Below are 19,736 nucleotides of genomic sequence, written 5' to 3'. Positions count from 1 at the left end.
TTTTTTTTTATCAAACTTTGAATTTTTTCACCACTTAATAAAAAAGAACCTATACATGTTTGGTGTCTATGAACTCGTAATGACCTGGAGAATAATAATAGCAGGTCAGTTTTAGCATTCAGTGAACATGGGTAAAAAAAAAAAAAAAAAAACAACTGTGGAATTGCACTTTTTTTTCAATTTTACAGCACTTGGAATTTTTTTCCCATTTTCCAGTACACGATATGGTAAAAACAGTGATGGCGTTTAAAAGTTCAACTAGTCCTGCAAAAAACACACCCCTCACATGGCCATATTGACCGAAAAATAAAAAAGTTATGGCTCTGGGAAGAAGGGGGGCAAAAAACGAAAGCGCAAAAACGGAAAACGGTCCAGTCATTAAGGGGTTAATACAGACGGTAAACCACATGAAAATAATTTGAAACATCAGAGTTGCTGTTTTGCAACTCTCTAAAAAAATGCATTAAAAAGTGATCAAAACAATATCACCACTCCAATATAATATCAATAAAATCTACTCACCGCCCAAAAAAAAGATGTGACACACACAGCTCCATGTAGAAAAACAAGAAGAAAAAATGATGGGTCATACGAATTTTTTTTGCTGTTGTTACAAAGCTTTAAAATAAAATGTATATACTAAAATTGTAAAAATGAAAGTTGTAATAAATATAAACACAGTTTTATATATATATATATATATATATATATATATATATATATATATATATATATATATATATATAACCCCCCCAAAAAAAAAAAAAATGGAACAGAAACAGACACACATTTATCTACACACATATATAAATGTATATATACATGTATATGTGTGTGTGTGTGTATATATATATATATATGTATATATATATATATATGTATATATATATATATGTATATATATATATAGATATATATATATCTATATATATATATGTGGTTTGTCACTGGTTTTTTTTTAAAATAACTTTATTATTCTTATACAGAAACCAGTTGGTTGGCTGAGGCAAATACTTCCGGCGCGTAGAAATGACGTCATGCGTGTCAACGTTTCTTCTGTCTCTGTGGCATGCGAAGATGACGTCATCGTACGGCTCTCGTTCTACTAGCCGAGGTGTGAAGTGGTTTATTGCGGCGGAGCAGCAGGACGCTACTGTAATGAGGTGGGGGCTTCGTGTTACTATGGGGGCGAGATATACAAGCGGCAGTGTGAAAGCTCAGGGTGACATGTTAGGAAGTAGGACTGATACTGTATGTTCACTTGTGCAACGGTCTGCGGAAGGATTTTATGTTAGGCCTGGTATATACATTGGTCGTGCTTTGTACTGCAGGTGTACTGAGTGTTTTTTAAATAAAGTTTATTGAAAGGTCAAGAGCTACCTGTGTAACCATAGTAACCAAGTTACTTAGCTCCATGTTACAAGGTTGTTGTTTTTTTTTCCCGCTTCAAAGAGAGAGAACTTTATTGTTCGTTGCACATTTTGCCAGGGTTTCATGGATATGATGTTTCCTTTTTTTTGGTGGGCTATGTGCCCACGTTGCATTTATGAAGCAGAAAATTTCTGCTGCATAAATGCAAGTTCTCTCCCGGAAAAACGCATGCGGAATTCCGCACGCGTTTATCGCGCATTTTCCACATGCGGAATTGCCTTGCGTTTTTTATGCATTGGACAAAGGCAATTCTGCTTGCGGAAACGCAAAATTAAATGACATGCTGCGGATTTTTGAACGTGGCATAAACGCTGCGGAAAAATCCGCAGCATGTGCATAGAACTTGCGGAATCCCATTGGGGACCATGGGGTGCGGATATACATGCGTTTTTCAAGCGTTTACGCTGCGGAAATTCCGCAGCATATACGCTTGAAAAATGCTACGTGGGCACACAGCATGTCCTAAGATGGGAACATCCCTTTAACCCCTTCCTGGCTGTGGCCATTTTTCATTTTCTCTTCCATGAGCAATAACTTTTTTTAAAATTTTTCATTCACATGCCCCTGTGAGGGCTTTTATTTTGCATGACAAGTTGTAGTCCAGTATTTTTCTTACTTTTTTGGGGGGTCTATACAACCTTTTAGTCACTTTTTATTGCATTTTTTGGTGGACATATGTTGACCCTAAAAAGAACAATGTTTCCATTTCGATCCCCCCCCCCTTTGCGACGTTTACCGCACACGTGAAATATTTGTATACTTTTATAGATTGGACTTCTATGCCATCTGTGCTTATTGTTTAGGTTTTTTATTTTAAAACTGGGAAAAGGGGATGATTCAAACTTTTATTTGATTTTTTTTTAAAAAAAAAAAACACTTGTTAAATTAAAAATGAATAATTTAAAAAAAGTAAACATATTTAGAATTTTCACAGCCGTAAATTGTATTATTTATCCCGATGTGGAAATACACAATAAAAATACTAGAATATTATTTTATTCAGTTTGTCAGTACGTTATATTGTAAATTAATTTTCGCCATTAAAAAAAAATAAGGCCTCAATTAGCAATGTGAACAGCCAGCGCATCTGTCTAATCCCACGGAAGAAATATGACATCGGAAATTGATGAAAAATTTAAAAGGAGTTGTTTACATCCCAGAAAATTACCTATAAATCTGTTTGGAATTTGTTTTAAAACATTACTTTTTATTTATTTTTTTAAATGTCCTTTTTGAACATCTGGGCAGTGTCCAGAGGTTCGGCAGCTCTACATCTTGCCCCATGTTGGAAACGTAAGTACGCATGTGAAGGGGCGGCTGAATTTAATATCTGAGGTGGTCTTCTCTGTCAGAATTGATGCATAGAAATCTTCAATTTAGGAAAACAGATGTATTTTACGTGGTTTATATTAATATACATTTTAAGATAATTTTTTGGGACATTGATAATCCTTTAAATCAGGGATGTCAAACTCAAACACACAAAGGGCCAAAATGAAAAACTTGGATAAAGTCGCGGGCCAACCAGTATACAGTATAATTGGCCCTGGTAGTCTTCCATACAGTATAATGGCCCCACATAGTGCTCCATACAGTATAATGGGCCCCACATAGTCCTCCATACAGTATAATGGCCCCACATAGTGCTCCATACAGTATAATGGGCCCCACATAGTCCTCCATACAGTATAATGGCCCCACATAGTGCTCCATACAGTATAATGGCCCCACATAGTGCTCCATACAGTATAATGGCCCCACATAGTGCTCCATACAGTATAATGGGCCCCACATAGTGCTCCATACAGAATAATGGCCCCGCATAGTCCTCCATATGGAGTAATGGGCCCCGCATAGTGCTCCATACAGAATAATGGCCCCGCATAGTCCTCCATATGGAGTAATGGGCCCCGCATAGTCCTCCATACGGAGTAATGGGCCCCGCATAGTCCTCCATACGGAGTAATGGGCCCCGCATAGTCCTCCATACGGAGTAATGGGCCCCGCATAGTCCTCCATACGGAGTAATGGGCCCCGCATAGTCCTCCATACGGAGTAATGGGCCCCGCATAGTCCTCCATACGGAGTAATGGGCCCACATAGGGGTGGTGGTTCTGGTGTCGCGGGACAAATAAAGCCACCCTGCGGACCAGATTTGGCCCACAGGCAAGAGTTTGACTTGTGTGCTTTAAATGTATGCTGGCTGTAATGGAAAGATGCCGGGACACACGGCGTGACTTAGCTTGTTATGTATGGGGCAGTGTAGAGACCGGACGCTTGTGTCATAGTTTAAGTAAGATTTGTTCTGATGAAGATGAACCTGCAATTTTCTGCAACTTTTTAGGGGACATTGCGTGTCTATGCAGATATTTGTCCATCACCAAAGACGCCTACAATGGGCAAGAGATCATCGGTGTGGTCTGGACGGCATATGGGGTAGAGATGCCTCTTACTGATCAGAGCTGTTTTTGGTGAGATACATGGGGGACTTAAAGAATATTAGATATGTATTTTTATTGAATAACTAATCAACTTTGTGTAGGTACAAATGAAAAAAAATATATACAGACTTTTTTTGATAAATTTAACCTTGTAAATTATGACCGAGAAGTGTCTACAGCTGGGGACCACATGGAGAGAACAGGAGCAGTTTATCACCATTTCTTTCATCAGTTTCTCCAGGTACATTGCTCTCAATGAGCACCATGTAGTGTACAGAAGCACCGACACTGCCAAACTTCTGTAGGACTTGTCTATCACATGATCGCCGGCTGTCTCTCCAGCCTATGCAGAGCCTTGCCAACCGACTATGTCAGTGACTTGTGTCGCTTCAGTGGCTGCTTTCCCTCTGTAACTGAGGTTCCTTTAGATGCCCTGGTTACAGTGGGGAAAAAAATGCACAATGGAGAAAAATAAAGATATTGTTCCCCAGGAAGCTGTTATAATCTCTTGGGGGGACAAATTATGTAATCTCCACCCCCCTCACCCCCCCTCCCCCCCCCAAAAAAAAATAAAAATAAAAATGGTGAAAAAAGTATCCAGTCATTTTGGGGTCAACACATGACTTTTTGTTTCAGATTCCAGATATGCCATCCAGCTGCTCTAATCATACCGGTAACAAGGAGAAGATCATCCTACAACTATTTCCGCTGATGAAAATTAAGTGCTGGTTCACACAGATTGGTTAGGAGTTTGGAGATATTGAGAGTTTTGCAAAGAAAATTTTGAAAGGGAAGAAGGCGGACAGTTTCCGTATTTGCTCGCAGTGCGTATCGTCATATTCATACAGACAAGCAAAAGAAAAAAGGAAATTCTAAAAGACTGCGCCCCTACGTCCTGAACATGTGCCACTCAGATCAGGAAGGTGAAAGCTAGCACTGCTACAAACGTGGTCATGAAGGATGTCAGCGCTTGTACCGATACCACGATGGACCCAACCGATCCTTTCCTTAGAGTACAACATGCACGTGTAGGTACACAATTTACCGGGAGGGGAGGGGTGAGGAAGTGCTGCTACAATGGAAGCCATAACGCACTAGCTTTAAAGTAAAGTTCGACTTTTGCAAAACTTTGATAAAACTATATAGTAATACGTTCCCTAATTGTCTTTCGTTTTGTTCTTACAGGTACAGGGATCACCTCGGGCTCCGCAGTTCTCAGCAGGACGACCGCCTATTCTCACAGTGACCTCCATGGATGATAACAGGATTTATGTGACTGATAGGATTTTAAGCCTCACCCTGGAGATTATGTTCCTCCTGACAGGAAAGGTGAGCGATACTAGGAGAAAAGTAATTGCATCCTAACGTCTTTGCATCCGGGTTTTATCACAAGTCCCTGGGGGCGATTTGCGATAAAAGCTTTGGCCGGTGGAGCAACAAATGCATGAAACATCATAGGGGGCTAAAAGAGAAAGGGAACAACAAGCACAATAGGGTCTTATCAGATGGACAAATCAGTATAGCTGAGGGGTAAACTGCTCACCTGTTGGGGTTGTTTAACCCACAACCAAGGAATAAAAGATTGACAGCTGCTGCAGTTCCTGCCGTGTAGAGAAAGTCGTGGGAGGATAGGTGTAGTAGTTGGCGCTGCTGATGTAATTCAAGAAATTCAGAAGATATTGTACAGGATTGACCATGCAGTTCCTTCTCGATGTGTTTCGAAGTTGGACCAACTTCTTATATTGTGGTTCTTCTGATGAACAAGTTGCCCCAACTTCTTCTTATATTGTGGTTCTTCTGATGAACAAGTTGCCCCAACTTCTTCTTATATTGCGGTTCTTCTGTTGAAGAAGTTGCCCCAACTTCTTCTTACATTGTGGTTTTGATGAAGAAGTTGGACCATCTACTTCTTACATTGTGGTTCTCCTGATGAAGAAGTTGGACCAACATCTTGTTATATTGTGGTTCTCCTGATGAAGAAGTTATTGCAATTTCTTCTTATATTGTGGTTCTCCTGATGAAGAAGTTATTGCAATTTCTTCTTATATTGTGGTTCTCCTGATGAAGAAGTTGCCCCAACTTATTCTTATATTGTGGTCCTCCTGATGAAGAAGTTGCCCCAACTTATTCTTATATTGTGGTCCTCCTGATGAAGAAGTTGCCCCAACTTATTCTTATATTGTGGTCCTCCTGATGAAGAAGTTGCCCCAACTTATTCTTATATTGTGGTCCTCCTGATGAAGAAGTTGGACCAACTTCTTCTTATATTGTGGTTCTCTTGATGAAGAATTTGCTCCAACTTCTTCTTATATTGTGGTTCTCCTGATGAAGAATTTGCTCCAACTTCTTCTTATATTGTGGTTCTCCTGATGAAGAATTTGCTCCAACTTCTTCTTATATTGTGGTTCTCCTGATGAAGAAGTTGCTTCAACTTCTTCTTATATTGTGGTTCTCCTGATGAAGAAGTTGCTTCAACTTCTTCTTACATTGTGGTTTTGATGAAGAAGTTGGACCATCTACTTTTTACATTGTGGTTCTCCCGATGAAGAAATTCATCCAACTTCTTCTTTTATTGTGGGCTCCTGATGAAGAAGTTGCTCCAACTTCGAAACGCCTTGAACCATATCTCGTAGCCGCATGTCAGAAGGTTTGGGGACCCCCTACTTTAGAGTCAACGTTGCTGTCAATGCGTTATAATTATGTTGTGCTTTCATTCACAGGATTACACGATAGTGAAGAAGACGTATGTAGATCATATCATGTCAAGTATCAGCCTGGGAGGAAAGAGCGGGGTAGAGGAACCCATCCCGATGCCAACCGCTGAGTACCTGAGCCATGAAAAAAGCGATGAGATTCTGCAGCTCAGTAACCAGATCATCCAGCTGCTGACAGGAGAGGTGAATGGCATTTGCTGCTTCTACCATTCATACTAATTTTCTTTGCTAAAAGGTGTTATAAAAATGAAGATGCAGTCCTCACCTCCTCGTCTACCTCTGTCCCTCCTGCTACCGATTATGTATTATGAGATCCATGCACCGGCTGCAGAATTAACCCCATTGTGATGATTTTTCTGACGTGAATGTTTCTGCAGCTCATCTTCCGCTTGTGACCCCTTACAGATACTTATGAGGTTACCTTTTTTTTATTGGGCACTGCTTCCACCCCTATCTGTCTCAGCCATACTGATAGCGGTCACTGATCACAGCAGTATATCTGTACCCTGTATCCTTGTACATTGCAGTTTCCTGCGCGGTGTCAGGACGTCGCTGTCTACTTCTCTATAGAAGAATGGGATTATATAGATAAAAACAAGAATCTGTACGAGAACATCCTCCTGGAGGACCAGTGGCTGTCATCACAGGGTGAGGAGATGATGCTTCTATGTAGCAGAGGTTTAATGGTGCCTGTGATTAATATGGATCCATCTGGAGTTCAGAGGTTTGTCCCTGACATATAGTTTATAGGAAAGTCCTACTGGTACCTGTCCTTTAGGATAAGTTACCAATATGAGATCAGTGAGGTTTCCCCAATGTTGAACCTTTTAACAGGTCCCACGTCCACTGGCAATACACAGTGTAAAAAGCTGGACCAGCACAACTCGGTACTCTGTGTATTGACCGCTCTTGGGTACCGGGGCTCAGCTCCTGTTCACTTCAATGGTCCTCTCAGTTTGCACCTCTGCCTTTATTTTTATGAATTCTGTCCAAAAAAACTAATTTTCACTCCAGAAATTGGAGCTATTGTCTTTGTATAAAAGAAAAATGAAAGGGTTTTCCCCCCCATATTCATAAATGGATATTGTCATATAGAGCTCGTGAGAAAAAACAATTTTGCAATTTGCTGCTTCTAAAAATTTTCAGTTGTTCTTGAGATATTAAGAATTTTCTTTTTGTTTACCGCTCGTTGCCTAGGAGACCGACCACCTCTGCTGTCTAGCTTGTAAGCACTGCTCTGAAACTGGCTGAGATTAGGAGGTAACAGCGCTCTTTAGCGATCATAGCCGGCTTCAAAACGGCACTTTCAAGATCAACAGAAAAGAGCTTGTACACACTGCACATGTTCTGCTGACTAGCAGCAGTGTTCGGTCTCCAAGACAACTAACTGTAACAAAAATGTTGATATATCAAGAACACATGAAAACTTTAATAAGCAGTAAATTGCAAAATTGCTTCTATTTAGAGGCTCTATTCGACGCCATCCATCTATGAAGATGGAAATAACCTTAAGTCTGAGCATTAATTCCTAGTTTAAAAATATGTTAAATATTTTTTTATAAGAAATACTGGGTGTTGCATTATATGATGGACATGTTTATAGTTTGCACCCCTAAAATAAAAAAAATATATATTAATTTGGAACTTTAAATGTATCTTATTCTCAACAGATGAAACATTATTATCGACTCCCAAACATAATATAGAGGATGACTTCATAGAAAAGCCTTTACATGACCTGACTACCAGAACTGTAAAGTCTACGACCGATGTCGCCAGTGTCTCATGTGACCTCAGTCAAAAGGAGCCAATGCCTGCCGACACCATGGACCCGGCTGAACTTATTGGGACAGCACAGGAGCCATCGTCTTGCTCAGAGTGCGGTATGTTTTATTTTTTGATCAAGACTTGTTGCAGATTAGCATTTCCACCTGTCACTAGTTTATGCTAAAACCTTTTTATCCAAATCTATTCTGGGAGTGCTGTCATTCACCAGAACGAAACTAATGTAATAACTTAAAGGGTTTGTAGGTTTTGCTGCTGTGACCACTAGCTACCGGATGTAACCTTCAAGGCCTGCTGCTGTGACCCTCAGCAATCAGATGTAACCTGTAAGGCCTGCTGCTGTGACCCTCAGCAATCAGATGTAACCTGTAAGTCCTGCTGCTGTGACCAGTAGTGATCACATGTAACTTGTAAGCCTTGGTGCTGTGACTCTCAGCGATTGGATCTAATCTGCAAGCCATGTGCCAATTAAATGTCCTATTCCTTGTAGTTCCAACATGAGAGAAATGAAGCTTTAAACAGTTTCCAATCTATGGAGTTGTCGTCCTTGTAATCACAGTCAGGTTGGGATCCTCAGGGGGTGAGAAACTCTTTGAAAATGATGTCTATTCTTACTGAAAGATAAGGTTCTTTCATGTAGTACCTCCCCATTGATACAGTTTTCCAGCTTTACTTATGAATAAGAAAATCGGCTTTACTCCCCCTGTGCCGCTGCAGCACTGCTTCTCTCCGCCGCTGCCTTTGGGCTTTGCTGATTTGGCTGCAGCGATGACATCACGACTACAGCCTGTGACTTCTGCAGCCAAATCGTGACGTTAACGCTGCAGCCGGGTCAACAAGGCTGGTAGCAGAGGAAATGCAGGGTCGGCATGGGATAACTAACGCCAATTTTCTTATTTTTTGACAGAAGATGCGTAGAAAGTAAATCGGTCTGAAAGCTAGTTTAACCCAGAATTCCCTAATGGGGTATTTGGAAATGTTTTTTCTCAAGGAGATGACTTTAAAAAAATACGTTTAATATAATACTTGAATATATTTTATTCTTGACAGGGAAACAACCACCTTTGACTCCCAAGCATGAAATAGAAGAAGACCTCATAGAAGATCCTTCATCTTACTTCAGTACGACAAGTATAAACTCTACGGACGAAGGCGACTACATCTCATCGGACCTTACTAAACAGGAACTATCGTACGCAGGCAGCATGGACCACGTGGATTGTGTTGGCACAGCACAGGAGCCACCGTACGCAGGCAGCATGGACCACGTGGATTGTGTTGGCACAGCACAGGAGCCACCGTACGCAGGCCGCATGGACCACGTGGATTGCGTTGGCACAGCACAGGAGCCACCGTACGCAGGCAGCATGGACCACGTGGATTGTGTTGGCACAGCACAGGAGCCACCGTACGCAGGCAGCATGGACCACGTGGATTGTGTTGGCACAGCACAGGAGCCACCGTACGCAGGCCGCATGGACCACGTGGATTGCGTTGGCACAGCACAGGAGCCACCGTACGCAGGCAGCATGGACCACGTGGATTGTGTTGGCACAGCACAGGAGCCACCGTACGCAGGCCGCATGGACCACGTGGATTGCGTTGGCACAGCACAGGAGCCACCGTACGCAGGCAGCATGGACCACGTGGATTGTGTTGGCACAGCACAGGAGCCACCGTACGCAGGCAGCATGGACCACGTGGATTGTGTTGGCACAGCACAGGAGCCACCGTACGCAGGCCGCATGGACCACGTGGATTGCGTTGGCACAGCACAGGAGCCACCGTACGCAGGCAGCATGGACCACGTGGATTGTGTTGGCACAGCACAGGAGCCACCGTACGCAGGCAGCATGGACCACGTGGATTGTGTTGGCACAGCACAGGAGCCATCGTCTCGCTCAGAGCATGGTAAATGTTTTGGCAAGTTTTGATCAAGACTCATTTCACATGAGTGTGTTCACACCAGGGAAAACCTTTCCTGTGACCTGAATACGGGAAATTTTTTTATTTTTTTTGCAAAATCACAAAAGAGCAGTGTTTGAAATATTTCTAAATTAAGGGGGTTTTCCAGGACTTAGATATTGATGGCCTATCCACAGGATAGGTCATCCATAGGAAGATCTTGGTGGTGTGACACCCGGTACCGCCACGGATCAGCTGTTTGTAGCTCAGGTAGCGACTGAATGCAAACCGCGAACAGAATCAGAGCAGCACAGCGCCGTACGTTGTTTAGTGGCCATTCTCAGGTACTGCAGCTCGTTCAATAGAAGCTAAACTGCTGCACCCGTGACCGGCTGCCAAACAGTGAGCGGAGCCATGTTGTTTAGATCCGCTCACCGTCTGACCTCCACCGATTTGATTTGGAAGACCTGTGCATGGTGCCTTCCTATGGATTTTCTAAAGCGGGTAACTCATTGATTCTTGATCTCTGCCCACTGTGGCCATATCTGTGGCTGCAGCAACGTGGCACCCATCTGATGCATGACATAGTGAGCGAATACACTACTCCCACTCCTCAATATAATTGCAAAACCAAGAAGGAAAAAAATCAAGAAATGATGGAAATCACGGGATGGATACATGATACTGATCTGCAAATAGTGAAAAAAAATGGAAACTAAATTTTCAAAATATCGATTTAATTACGTGCAAAAATTCAATACCAACCTCGGCTACTTTGAGGTTGTTAATGGTCGTCTGAGGAAGGTTCTGCCCCTGAATGCACTTGGGCAGATCACCAAGATCCTCTGCTGGCAGCTCCTGTGTAATCACCGACCAATGACGTCAAAGATGTGCTCGATGGGAGATAAGTCCGGAGACGCTGCGGCCATGGGAGTATATGTAGATGGCACAGGCTGCTCACAGTAGTACGATGAACATGCGGTCTGGGGTTGTCGTGTTGAAAAATGGCCGCACCACTGATACAGTCCCATGATTTCCTTAATTCCAGAACTTTTTTCCTTTTTGGAGTTGCAATTTCAATGTTTAGGGGTGTATATAGGGAAAATGTAAAAAAAAAAAATACTAATATCTAGAACAGTTTTTTTCTTTTTTATTCTTAACAGGTGCCCAAGTAGTTTCGACTCCCAAGAATGAAATAGAGGATGACCTACTGGAAGAGTCTGCTAATGACTGGAGTGCTACAACTCTGAGCGGTGGCGCCTTCATCTTCTCTGAGTTTACTAAACAGGACCCGATGCCTACAGGCCTCGTAGCCCGGGATTATTGCCATGGCACGGCCCAGGAGCTGCTGTCTTGCTCACAGTGCGGTAAATGTTTTAGGTTTAGATCAAGACTGATTACGCACGAACGCATACACACAGGAGAAAAACCATTCTCCTGCGCCGAGTGCGGGAAGTGTTTTATCAGGAGATCGCAACTCGTTCAACACACAAAAATTCACACAGGCGAGGAGCAGTGCACGTTCTGCGGGAAGTGTTTTACACAAAAATCTAAACTCATCCAGCACGAGAGGACCCACACGGGAGAGCGCCCATTTTCTTGTCATCAGTGCGGTCAACGGTTTGCACAGGAAGCGACGCTGACGAAACACGAGCGCATTCACACTGGGGAGAAGCCGTTCTCTTGTTCAGAGTGCGGGAAATGCTTCATGCTGAAATCTTACCTCCGCTGTCATCAGAGGACTCACACCGGGGAGAAGCCGTTTTCTTGTCATTACTGCGACAAGGGCTTTGCCCAAAAATCACATCTCTCCGAACATATTAAAATTCACACAGGCACAAAACTTTTTTCTTGTTCGGAGTGCGATAAAAGGTTCGCGCAGAAATCCGGACTCGTTCTGCACCAACGACTCCACACGGGAGAAAAACCTTTTTCCTGCTCGGAGTGCGGTAAAAGTTTTATAAAGAAAGCGCAGCTGGTCCAACACAAGAGGATCCACACGGGAGAGGAACAGTGTTTGATCTGCGGGAAATGTTTTACACACAAATCTAAACTAATCGATCATCAGAGAACTCACACGGGGGAGCGGCCGTTTACTTGTCTCGACTGCGGAAAAAGTTTTGCACTCAAAACGACTTTGGCACGACACCAGCGACTTCACACGGGGGAGAAGGTTCTGTGTTGTCCCGAGTGTGGGAAAGGTTTTATGCAAAAATCAGATCTGTGCCGTCATCAGCGGACGCATACGGAGCAGCAACCGCTCTGATCTCATACACCGCTTAAAGTATCTGAAAAGTTCACAGAGAGGGTAGGTATCCTTATAAAAGAAAAACACCGAGGATGTTGAGATCGGCTTGGAGGACTCGCGGGTGAACCGTAAATCAGTCTGTGACACATGGATGTGTGAATGCAGCTCAACACCAAAAGTTTTAATGTGCAGCAGGTTCTGCCTATTTATTGGATCCATATGAAAGTGAATAATAAAGATGTCACTAAGTATTTGCCCAAGTGTTTCTTTTTCTGTCCAACAGCTTGAGACTATATCAGTAATAATTTGGGGGCAGTACCTGAACCCAGGTATTAATGGGAAATATTTTATCATGGAAATTGACCCTCAACACGGAGCTGATGAAACTGCATGCTCTGCAACATGTCTAATTTTGGACTAACGATTAGTGTTGAGCGAGTATGTTCTATTAACCCTTTCGCCGAGTATGCTCGGGCCGAGCTCCGAGTATTTACAGCTGCTCGGTGATGTGGTTGAATCGCTCCCGTGTGCAGGATTTACACATTCCACACATGTAATAAAGCTGTCAAACAGTTGTAAATCATGCACACGGAGCGATTCAACCACATCACCGAGCAGCTGTAAATACTCGGAGCTCGGCCCGAGCATACTCGGAACAGAACATACTCGGTCAACACTACGGACGATCACTTTGTTCCCCCAAAGATAAGCCGTCGGCAGAGATGAGCTTTTGGATAAACGAGCGCTCCTGATGAAGCATTGTTCCGCCGACAGCCATCTCACGTGTGTGGCCGACTTTACTTTGCAGCTTTTACGGCTGCACTGCAGAGATGATTTCTTGTTCTGTGTATTCGCTGCTCTCTGTGATTAGTTCTGCCTGGACTAATCACAAGCAGATTTATCTAGCCCCCCCCCCCCCCCCCCCTAGTGGTGGCTCCAGGAATAAACAATTTTGGGACTTTGAGCTGTAGAGGGTCATCTCCAAGCGTCTGGTGTAGAAAGAGAACTGGTGAAGACATGAATTGCCAATGGATTTAGTGTAAAAAAAAAGCAGATTTGGCAGAAATAAAAAAGATCAAAGAATGCATCGCCCTAACTTACAGGAACTGTCAGCACAGAATGACTGTTCAAACTAAGCACAGGCGCTCGGTGCACCCTTGGTGTGGCCAAACATTTATCCCCTTCACAACCTTTGACAAATTATGTAAAAGGCTGGCTCCCTGACTTTAATGGCGGGCTCTGACGCTGAGCCTGCACATGACAGCTGATTTACTTAGTCATTATGTGCCTTTTAACAGCCGCAGGTGGATCGGAGACCAGTTAAATCCCGCTGTAAATCTGACAGCGGAATTAAACACGCGCCGGCGGGGCGCGCGTCATTCTGGCCGCCCATCGGTGCCCCTGTCACCTGATTGCAGGCGCCAATGGGTTGCCATGACAGCCAGTGGTCTGCTGAAGACCCCAGTGCCCGTCCTTACAATACTCCTGTGACCACCGGCGTTCATAGGTGATCGTGATTTTTGCTATACATAGCAGTGCTGATGCCCTGCTATGTATAGCACAAGCGATCAGACGATCACAGATTCAAGTCTTTTAAGGGGATTATTAAATACTGTAAAAAGTGATAAAGTTTTTAAAAATATGAAAAAATTTAAAAAACAAGTTCAAATCACCCCCCTTTTTGCCCCATTGGAAATAATAATAAAAACCACAAACACTTGGTATTGCTGCGTTTGTAAAAGTTTGATCTATCAAAATATAAAATAAAGTTCATCTGAGCTGTAACAGCCTAACGCTGTTGAAAAAAATCAATGAATTATGTTTTGTTTTTTTTTGGCCACCGCAACATTGCAATATAATGCAATAAAAGGCGATCAAAACATTGTATGTAACCCAAAATGATATCAATAAAAACATCAGCTCAGGGCACAAAAACAATAAGCCCTCACCCGGCCCCAGATCCCAAAAAACGAAAGCGTTACAGGTTTCGGAAAATGGCGACATAAGGCTGCGTGCCCACTGTGCGCTTTTCAAGCATTTTTACCGCGGAATTTCCTTAGCGAAAACGCTTGGTAATACGTGCCCCATGGTCTCCAATGATAATCCGCATGTGCTGTGCACATGCTGCGGAAATTTCCGCTGCGGATTATCATTGCGGAAAAAAACGCAGCATGTCCATTAATTTTGCGGACACGCAGCGTAATTGCCGCCATTGACTTGCATTGAATCGCTTAATATCCGCATGACTACATGTGCACTTCTGGATATTAAGCGATTCAATGTGCGGATGGTACCCGGGTTTGGAGAAGAGGAGGCTCTCATCCAGACCCGGGTACCATAGTACATGTTAAAAAGAGAATTTAAAATAAAAAATAAAGATTATACTTACCTTCCGACGTCCCCCCCCGGTGTTTTTTCCGCTACGTCCGGTCTGTTTGTACGGCTCACGATGGTCTAAAAGGACCTGTAGTGACGTCATTTGGTCATGTGACTAAATAACGTCACCACAGGTCCTTTTAGACCATCGCGAGCCGTACAACAGACCGGACGCAGCGGAGAAAACATCGGGGGACATCGGAACGTAAGTATAATGTCAATTTTTTATTTTTTTAACTATTACTTAGTCACACTATATATGCCGGTTACATGGATTTATACAGTGTGACCAAATTGTCAAGCACTTTTCCAAGTGATGCTAAAATCGCTTGGAAAAGTGCTTGATAACCCGCATGCAGAAATGCATGTGAAGAACGCTTCTACCTGGCAGGAAAATCGCATGTACAATCCGCATGTACAATCCGCATGCGTTTTTCCTGCCAGGGGGATGCGGAAAAAAACTGCAGCATTTCTGCATTGTGGGCACATAGCCTAAGTGAAATTTGTTTTTCTTACAAGCTTCCAAATGTTTTTCACCACTTAAATAAAATATACATGTCTGTTCTCTGTGTACTTGTACTGACCTGGGGAATCCTATTGCCAGGTCAGTTTTACCATATACATAGTAACATAGTTACACACACACATACATATATACACACTCACTTCACCACCAAGGAGCTTTTAAACATCATCCGTCTGGAATATCAGAGAAGCAATTTCACCAAGACAGAGAAACCCCTGGACAAATCACAATACTGTTCACATCAGTACAGGTACAACTTATGGCTTCTCTCTTTGTAATATTTTCTCTGGCCTTACACTGTGTGCTGAATTATTAGGCAAGTTGTATTTTAGAGGATTATTTTTATTATTGATCAACAACTATGTTCTCAATCACCCCAAAAGACTCATAAATATCCAAGCTTAATATTTTTGGAAGTTGGAGTGTTTTTTTTTTTAGATTTGGCTATCTTGGGAGGATATCTGTTTGTGCAGGTAACTATTACTGTGCAGAATTATTAGGCAACTTTATAAAAACCAAATATAATCCCATCTCACTTGTTTATTTTCACCAGGTAAACCAATATCTGTGCACAAAATTTAGAAATAAACATTTCTGACATGCAAAAACAAAAACCCAAAAAAATTAGTGATGAATATAGCCACCTTTCTTTATGATGACACTCAACAGCCTCCATCCATAGATTGTCAGTTGCTTGATCTGTTTTCGATCACCATTGCGTGCTGCAGCCACCACAGCCTCCCAGACACTGCTCCGAGAGGTGTACTGTTTTCCCTCCCTGTAGATCTCACATTTTATGATGGACCACAGGTTCTCTATGGGGTTCAGATCAGGTGAACAAGGGGGCCATGTCATTATTTTTCCTTCTTTTAGACCTTTACTGGCCATCTATGCTGTGGAGTAGTTGGATGCATGTGATGGAGCATTGTCCTGCATGAAAATCATGTTTTTCTTGAACGATACCGACTTCTTCCTGTACCACTGCTTGAAGAAGTTGTCTTCCAGAAACTGGCAGTAGGTCTGGGAGTTGAGCTTCACTCCATCCTCAACCCTAAAAGGTCCCACAAGTTCATCTTTGATGATACCAGCCCATACCAGTACCCCACCTCCAACTTACTGGCGTCTGAGTTGGAGTGGAGCTCTCTGCCCTTTACTGATCCAGCCTCTGGCCCATCCATCTGGCCCATCAAGAGTCACGCTCATTTCATCAGTCCATATAACCTTTGAAAAATCAGTCTTAATACATTTCTTGGCCCATTCTTGACGTTTTATCTTATGTTTCTTGTTCAGAGGTGGTCGTTTTTCAGCCTTACTTACCTTGGCCATGTCCCTGAGTATCGCACACCTTGTGCTTTTTGATACTCCAGTAACGTTACAGCTATGAAATATGGTAAAACTGGAGGCGAATGGCATCTTGGCAGCTTCACGCTTGATTTTCCTCAATTCATGGGCAATTATTTTGGGCCTTTTTTGGCCAACACGCTTCTTGCGACCCTGTTGGCTATTTGCCATGAAACACTTGATTGTTCGGTGATCACGCTTCAAAAGTTTGGAAATTTCAAGACTGCTGCATCCCTCTGCAAGACATCTCACAATTTTGGACTTTTCAGAGCCCGTCAAATCTCTCTTCTGACCCATTTTGCCAAAGGAAAGGAAGTTGCCTAATAATTAAGCACACCTTATATAGGGTGTTGATGTCATTAGTCAACACCCCTCCTCATTACAGAGATGCACATTACCAGATTTACTTAATTGGTAGTTGGCTCTCAAGCCTATGCAGCTTGGAGTAGGACGACATGTATAAAAAGTATCATGTGATCAAAATACGCATTTGCTTAATAATTCGGCACACAGTGTATATAGAGAATGTACACTAGCAAGTCTAATTCAGGGGGCTTAACAAATGGGGTAGAAGTGACTGGCATCCAAACCATACACAAACACTGGAGACAAGGAAATGTCATCAAGCAGATGTCAAGAGCTGAAAGCAACTGAATTTTTAAATTAGACTCCATGAGACCAAGAGGTCTGAATAGCGGTATTGAGTTGTTTGCCTTCAATGAATAATTACCACCTTTTCAGACCGCCCCTTGAACAGGATATATAAAGGTGCCCAGAGGAACTGATGAAGGATACCGTGAAATCCGAAATGCGTAGGAACTTAGTTTTGTCCTCACACTCTGTCCAGACTGTGTCATGTGATCACACGTGACCCGACGTCACGCAGGTCCTCCTGCTCCAAGCACGCCTCAGTCAGCGCGCGGCTGTGTCGGAGTCTCCGGCTGGGGCTCCGATACTTCCCCCCCTCCAGACGGCCACCGCTAACCTCCATCTGGGGAACCCACCAGGACGCAGGAACTGGTAAACTGGCATACTCTGACCAACGCTGGAAGATCATCACTTATTTAAAGATGCACCTCTGTATCACCAAAGTAGCTCTGCTCAGGCCTGTCATCTCCAATGAGGGTCTGCATCAACAACGACGCAAATCTCTAAGACGCCTCTAACAGCGTCCTGCGCTGATTTTCTCTGCCTCCTGGGCATATTATGTACGATTACTAAAAGGTCATTGCTAAAAACTCCCAGGTCAACAGACTAAGGCTTTAACCGACCAGCCAAGCACTGAGAACACAATTGCAGCACTATCATTGCCACTAGTGCTAGCAGTAAGCCTAATTCCCCCCATGAGAGTCAAGCTCCGGCAGCAACCACCTGTGTAAGCGTGAACTCTTAATCCGTTTGTACCTGCATCCTACCGCTAATACTCCTTGCTCTGAATATCCTCACTATTCATTTATTTCAGGGCCACAACTTACCAGTCCCTGTAACAATTTCTGGAAGCATCCGCATCCTAGATCTAGAACCCTTAGTACTGCGCGCTCGGGTAAAACTTCCCACCACCGAGATTTGCTAAACAAGGGGCTCGCACCCATCTAACAAACTCTCTCTCCTCTAGCAACCCCTCCAGAACCACCCCAAAGCAGGATCAATAACCTCCTTCTGTGCATTCATCTCAACCTAATCTTCCTATCCTTGCTGGAGATCAACACCAGGTATCAGGGGTGGATTAAGAGTAGCAAGGGCCCCGGGAAGTTTAGACGGCATGGCCCCACCCCACACACACACACCTGATGTATCACATGACTTGTCACATGATCCCCCTTTGATAGATCATGTGATAGTTCATGTGAAATTAATTCTGCACAATATTAATATATTAATTATAATTATTTTTTTATATTAATTGTATGACTTAATATTGAGCACAATTAAGTATGCTGACATCCCCCTATGTATGTAGGGTCTCATACTGTATAATATGAGCTTTCACATAATCCTCCTATACACAGCAGGAGGCCGCACGGCGCCCCCCCCAGATACAGCAGGAGGCCGCACGGCGCCCCACCCAGATACAGCAGGAGGCCGCACGGTGCTCCCCCCAGATACAGCAGGAGGCCGCACGGTGCCCCCCCCCAGATACAGCAGGAGGCCGCACGGCGCCCCACCCAGATACAGCAGGAGGCCGCACGGTGCTCCCCCCAGATACAGCAGGAGGCCGCACGGTGCTCCCCCCAGATACAGCAGGAGGCCGCATAGCGCCCCCCCCCCCCCAGATACAGCCGGAGGTCGCACGGCGCTCCCCCTTCAGATACAGCCGGAGGCCGCACGGCGCCTCCCCCCCCCAGATACAGCCAGAGGCCGCACAGCGCCCCCCCCCCAGATACAGCCAGAGGCCGCACGGCACCCCCCCCCCCAGATACAGCCAGAGGCCGCACGGCGCCCCCCCAGATACAGCCGGAGGATGCACGGTGCCCCCCCCAGAGGCCGCACACACACAAACAAACATATACAGACATATAGAAAGACAAATACATACACGCATAGGCTGCGTGCCCACTGTGCGTTTTTCAAGCGTTTTTGCCACGGAATTTCCGCAGAGAAAACGCTGAAAAAACGCTTGGTAATACGTGCCCCATGGTCTCCAATGATAATCCGCATGTGCTGTGCACATGCTGCGGAAATTTCCAATGCGGATTATCATTGCGGAAAAAAACGCAGCATGTCCATTAATTTTGCGGACACGCAGCGTAATTGCCGCCATTGACTTGCATTGAATCGCTTAATATCCGCATGACTACATGTGCACACGCGGATATGAAGCGTTTCAATGTGCGGATGGTACCCGGGTCTGGAGAAGAGGAGACACTCATCCAGACCCGGGTACCATAGTACCGGTAAAAAAAAGAATTTAAAATAAAAAAAATAAAGATTATACTTACCTTCCGATGGCCCCCGGTCTCCTCAGCGAT

At 43.8% G+C, this 19,736-nt stretch overlaps 1 protein-coding gene across 3 annotated transcripts; it reads left to right on the top strand.

Moving 5' to 3' along the window:
* The first annotated feature begins 1,002 nt into the window (after positions 1-1,002).
* LOC141264940 (uncharacterized) lies at positions 1,003-12,754 on the top strand. Of its 3 annotated transcripts, none has more exons than XM_073677375.1 (8): positions 1,003-1,163; positions 4,509-4,904; positions 5,058-5,201; positions 6,593-6,769; positions 7,114-7,234; positions 8,257-8,469; positions 9,422-10,282; positions 11,440-12,754. In XM_073677375.1, exons 3-8 carry the CDS (start codon positions 5,124-5,126, stop codon positions 12,540-12,542), a joined length of 2,553 nt encoding a protein of 850 aa, XP_073533476.1. In that variant the 5' UTR covers positions 1,003-1,163; positions 4,509-4,904; positions 5,058-5,123; the 3' UTR covers positions 12,543-12,754. The 3 variants fall into 3 exon arrangements, with proteins under 3 accessions (XP_073533476.1, XP_073533474.1, XP_073533475.1); XM_073677373.1 differs by having other exon boundaries at positions 1,004-1,163; positions 4,509-4,900; XM_073677374.1 differs by lacking the exon at positions 1,003-1,163 and adding an exon at positions 3,727-3,902 and having other exon boundaries at positions 4,509-4,900.
* The last annotated feature ends 6,982 nt before the right edge of the window (positions 12,755-19,736 follow it).

This window comes from Phyllobates terribilis, unplaced genomic scaffold (assembly GCF_046119375.1).
Source record: "Phyllobates terribilis strain yellow unplaced genomic scaffold, ASM4611937v1 Scaffold_4__5_contigs__length_816908805, whole genome shotgun sequence".
Taxonomy (NCBI): domain Eukaryota; kingdom Metazoa; phylum Chordata; class Amphibia; order Anura; family Dendrobatidae; genus Phyllobates; species Phyllobates terribilis.
The sequence above is the reverse complement of the archived record's forward strand: the minus strand, read 5'-3'. Positions and strand labels throughout refer to the sequence as shown.

What these genes read in the sequence shown, in the direction of transcription:
- LOC141264940 (XM_073677373.1), top strand. Translation starts at nt 4,826, where the DNA reads ATGAAGGATGTCAGCGCTTGTACCGATACCACGATGGACCCAACCGAT. An exon ending in TTAGAGTACAACATGCACGT is followed by an intron (nt 4,901 to 5,057) that starts GTAGGTACACAA and finishes TTGTTCTTACAG; the next exon opens with GTACAGGGATCACCTCGGGC. An exon ending in TGTTCCTCCTGACAGGAAAG is followed by an intron (nt 5,202 to 6,592) that starts GTGAGCGATACT and finishes TTTCATTCACAG; the next exon opens with GATTACACGATAGTGAAGAA.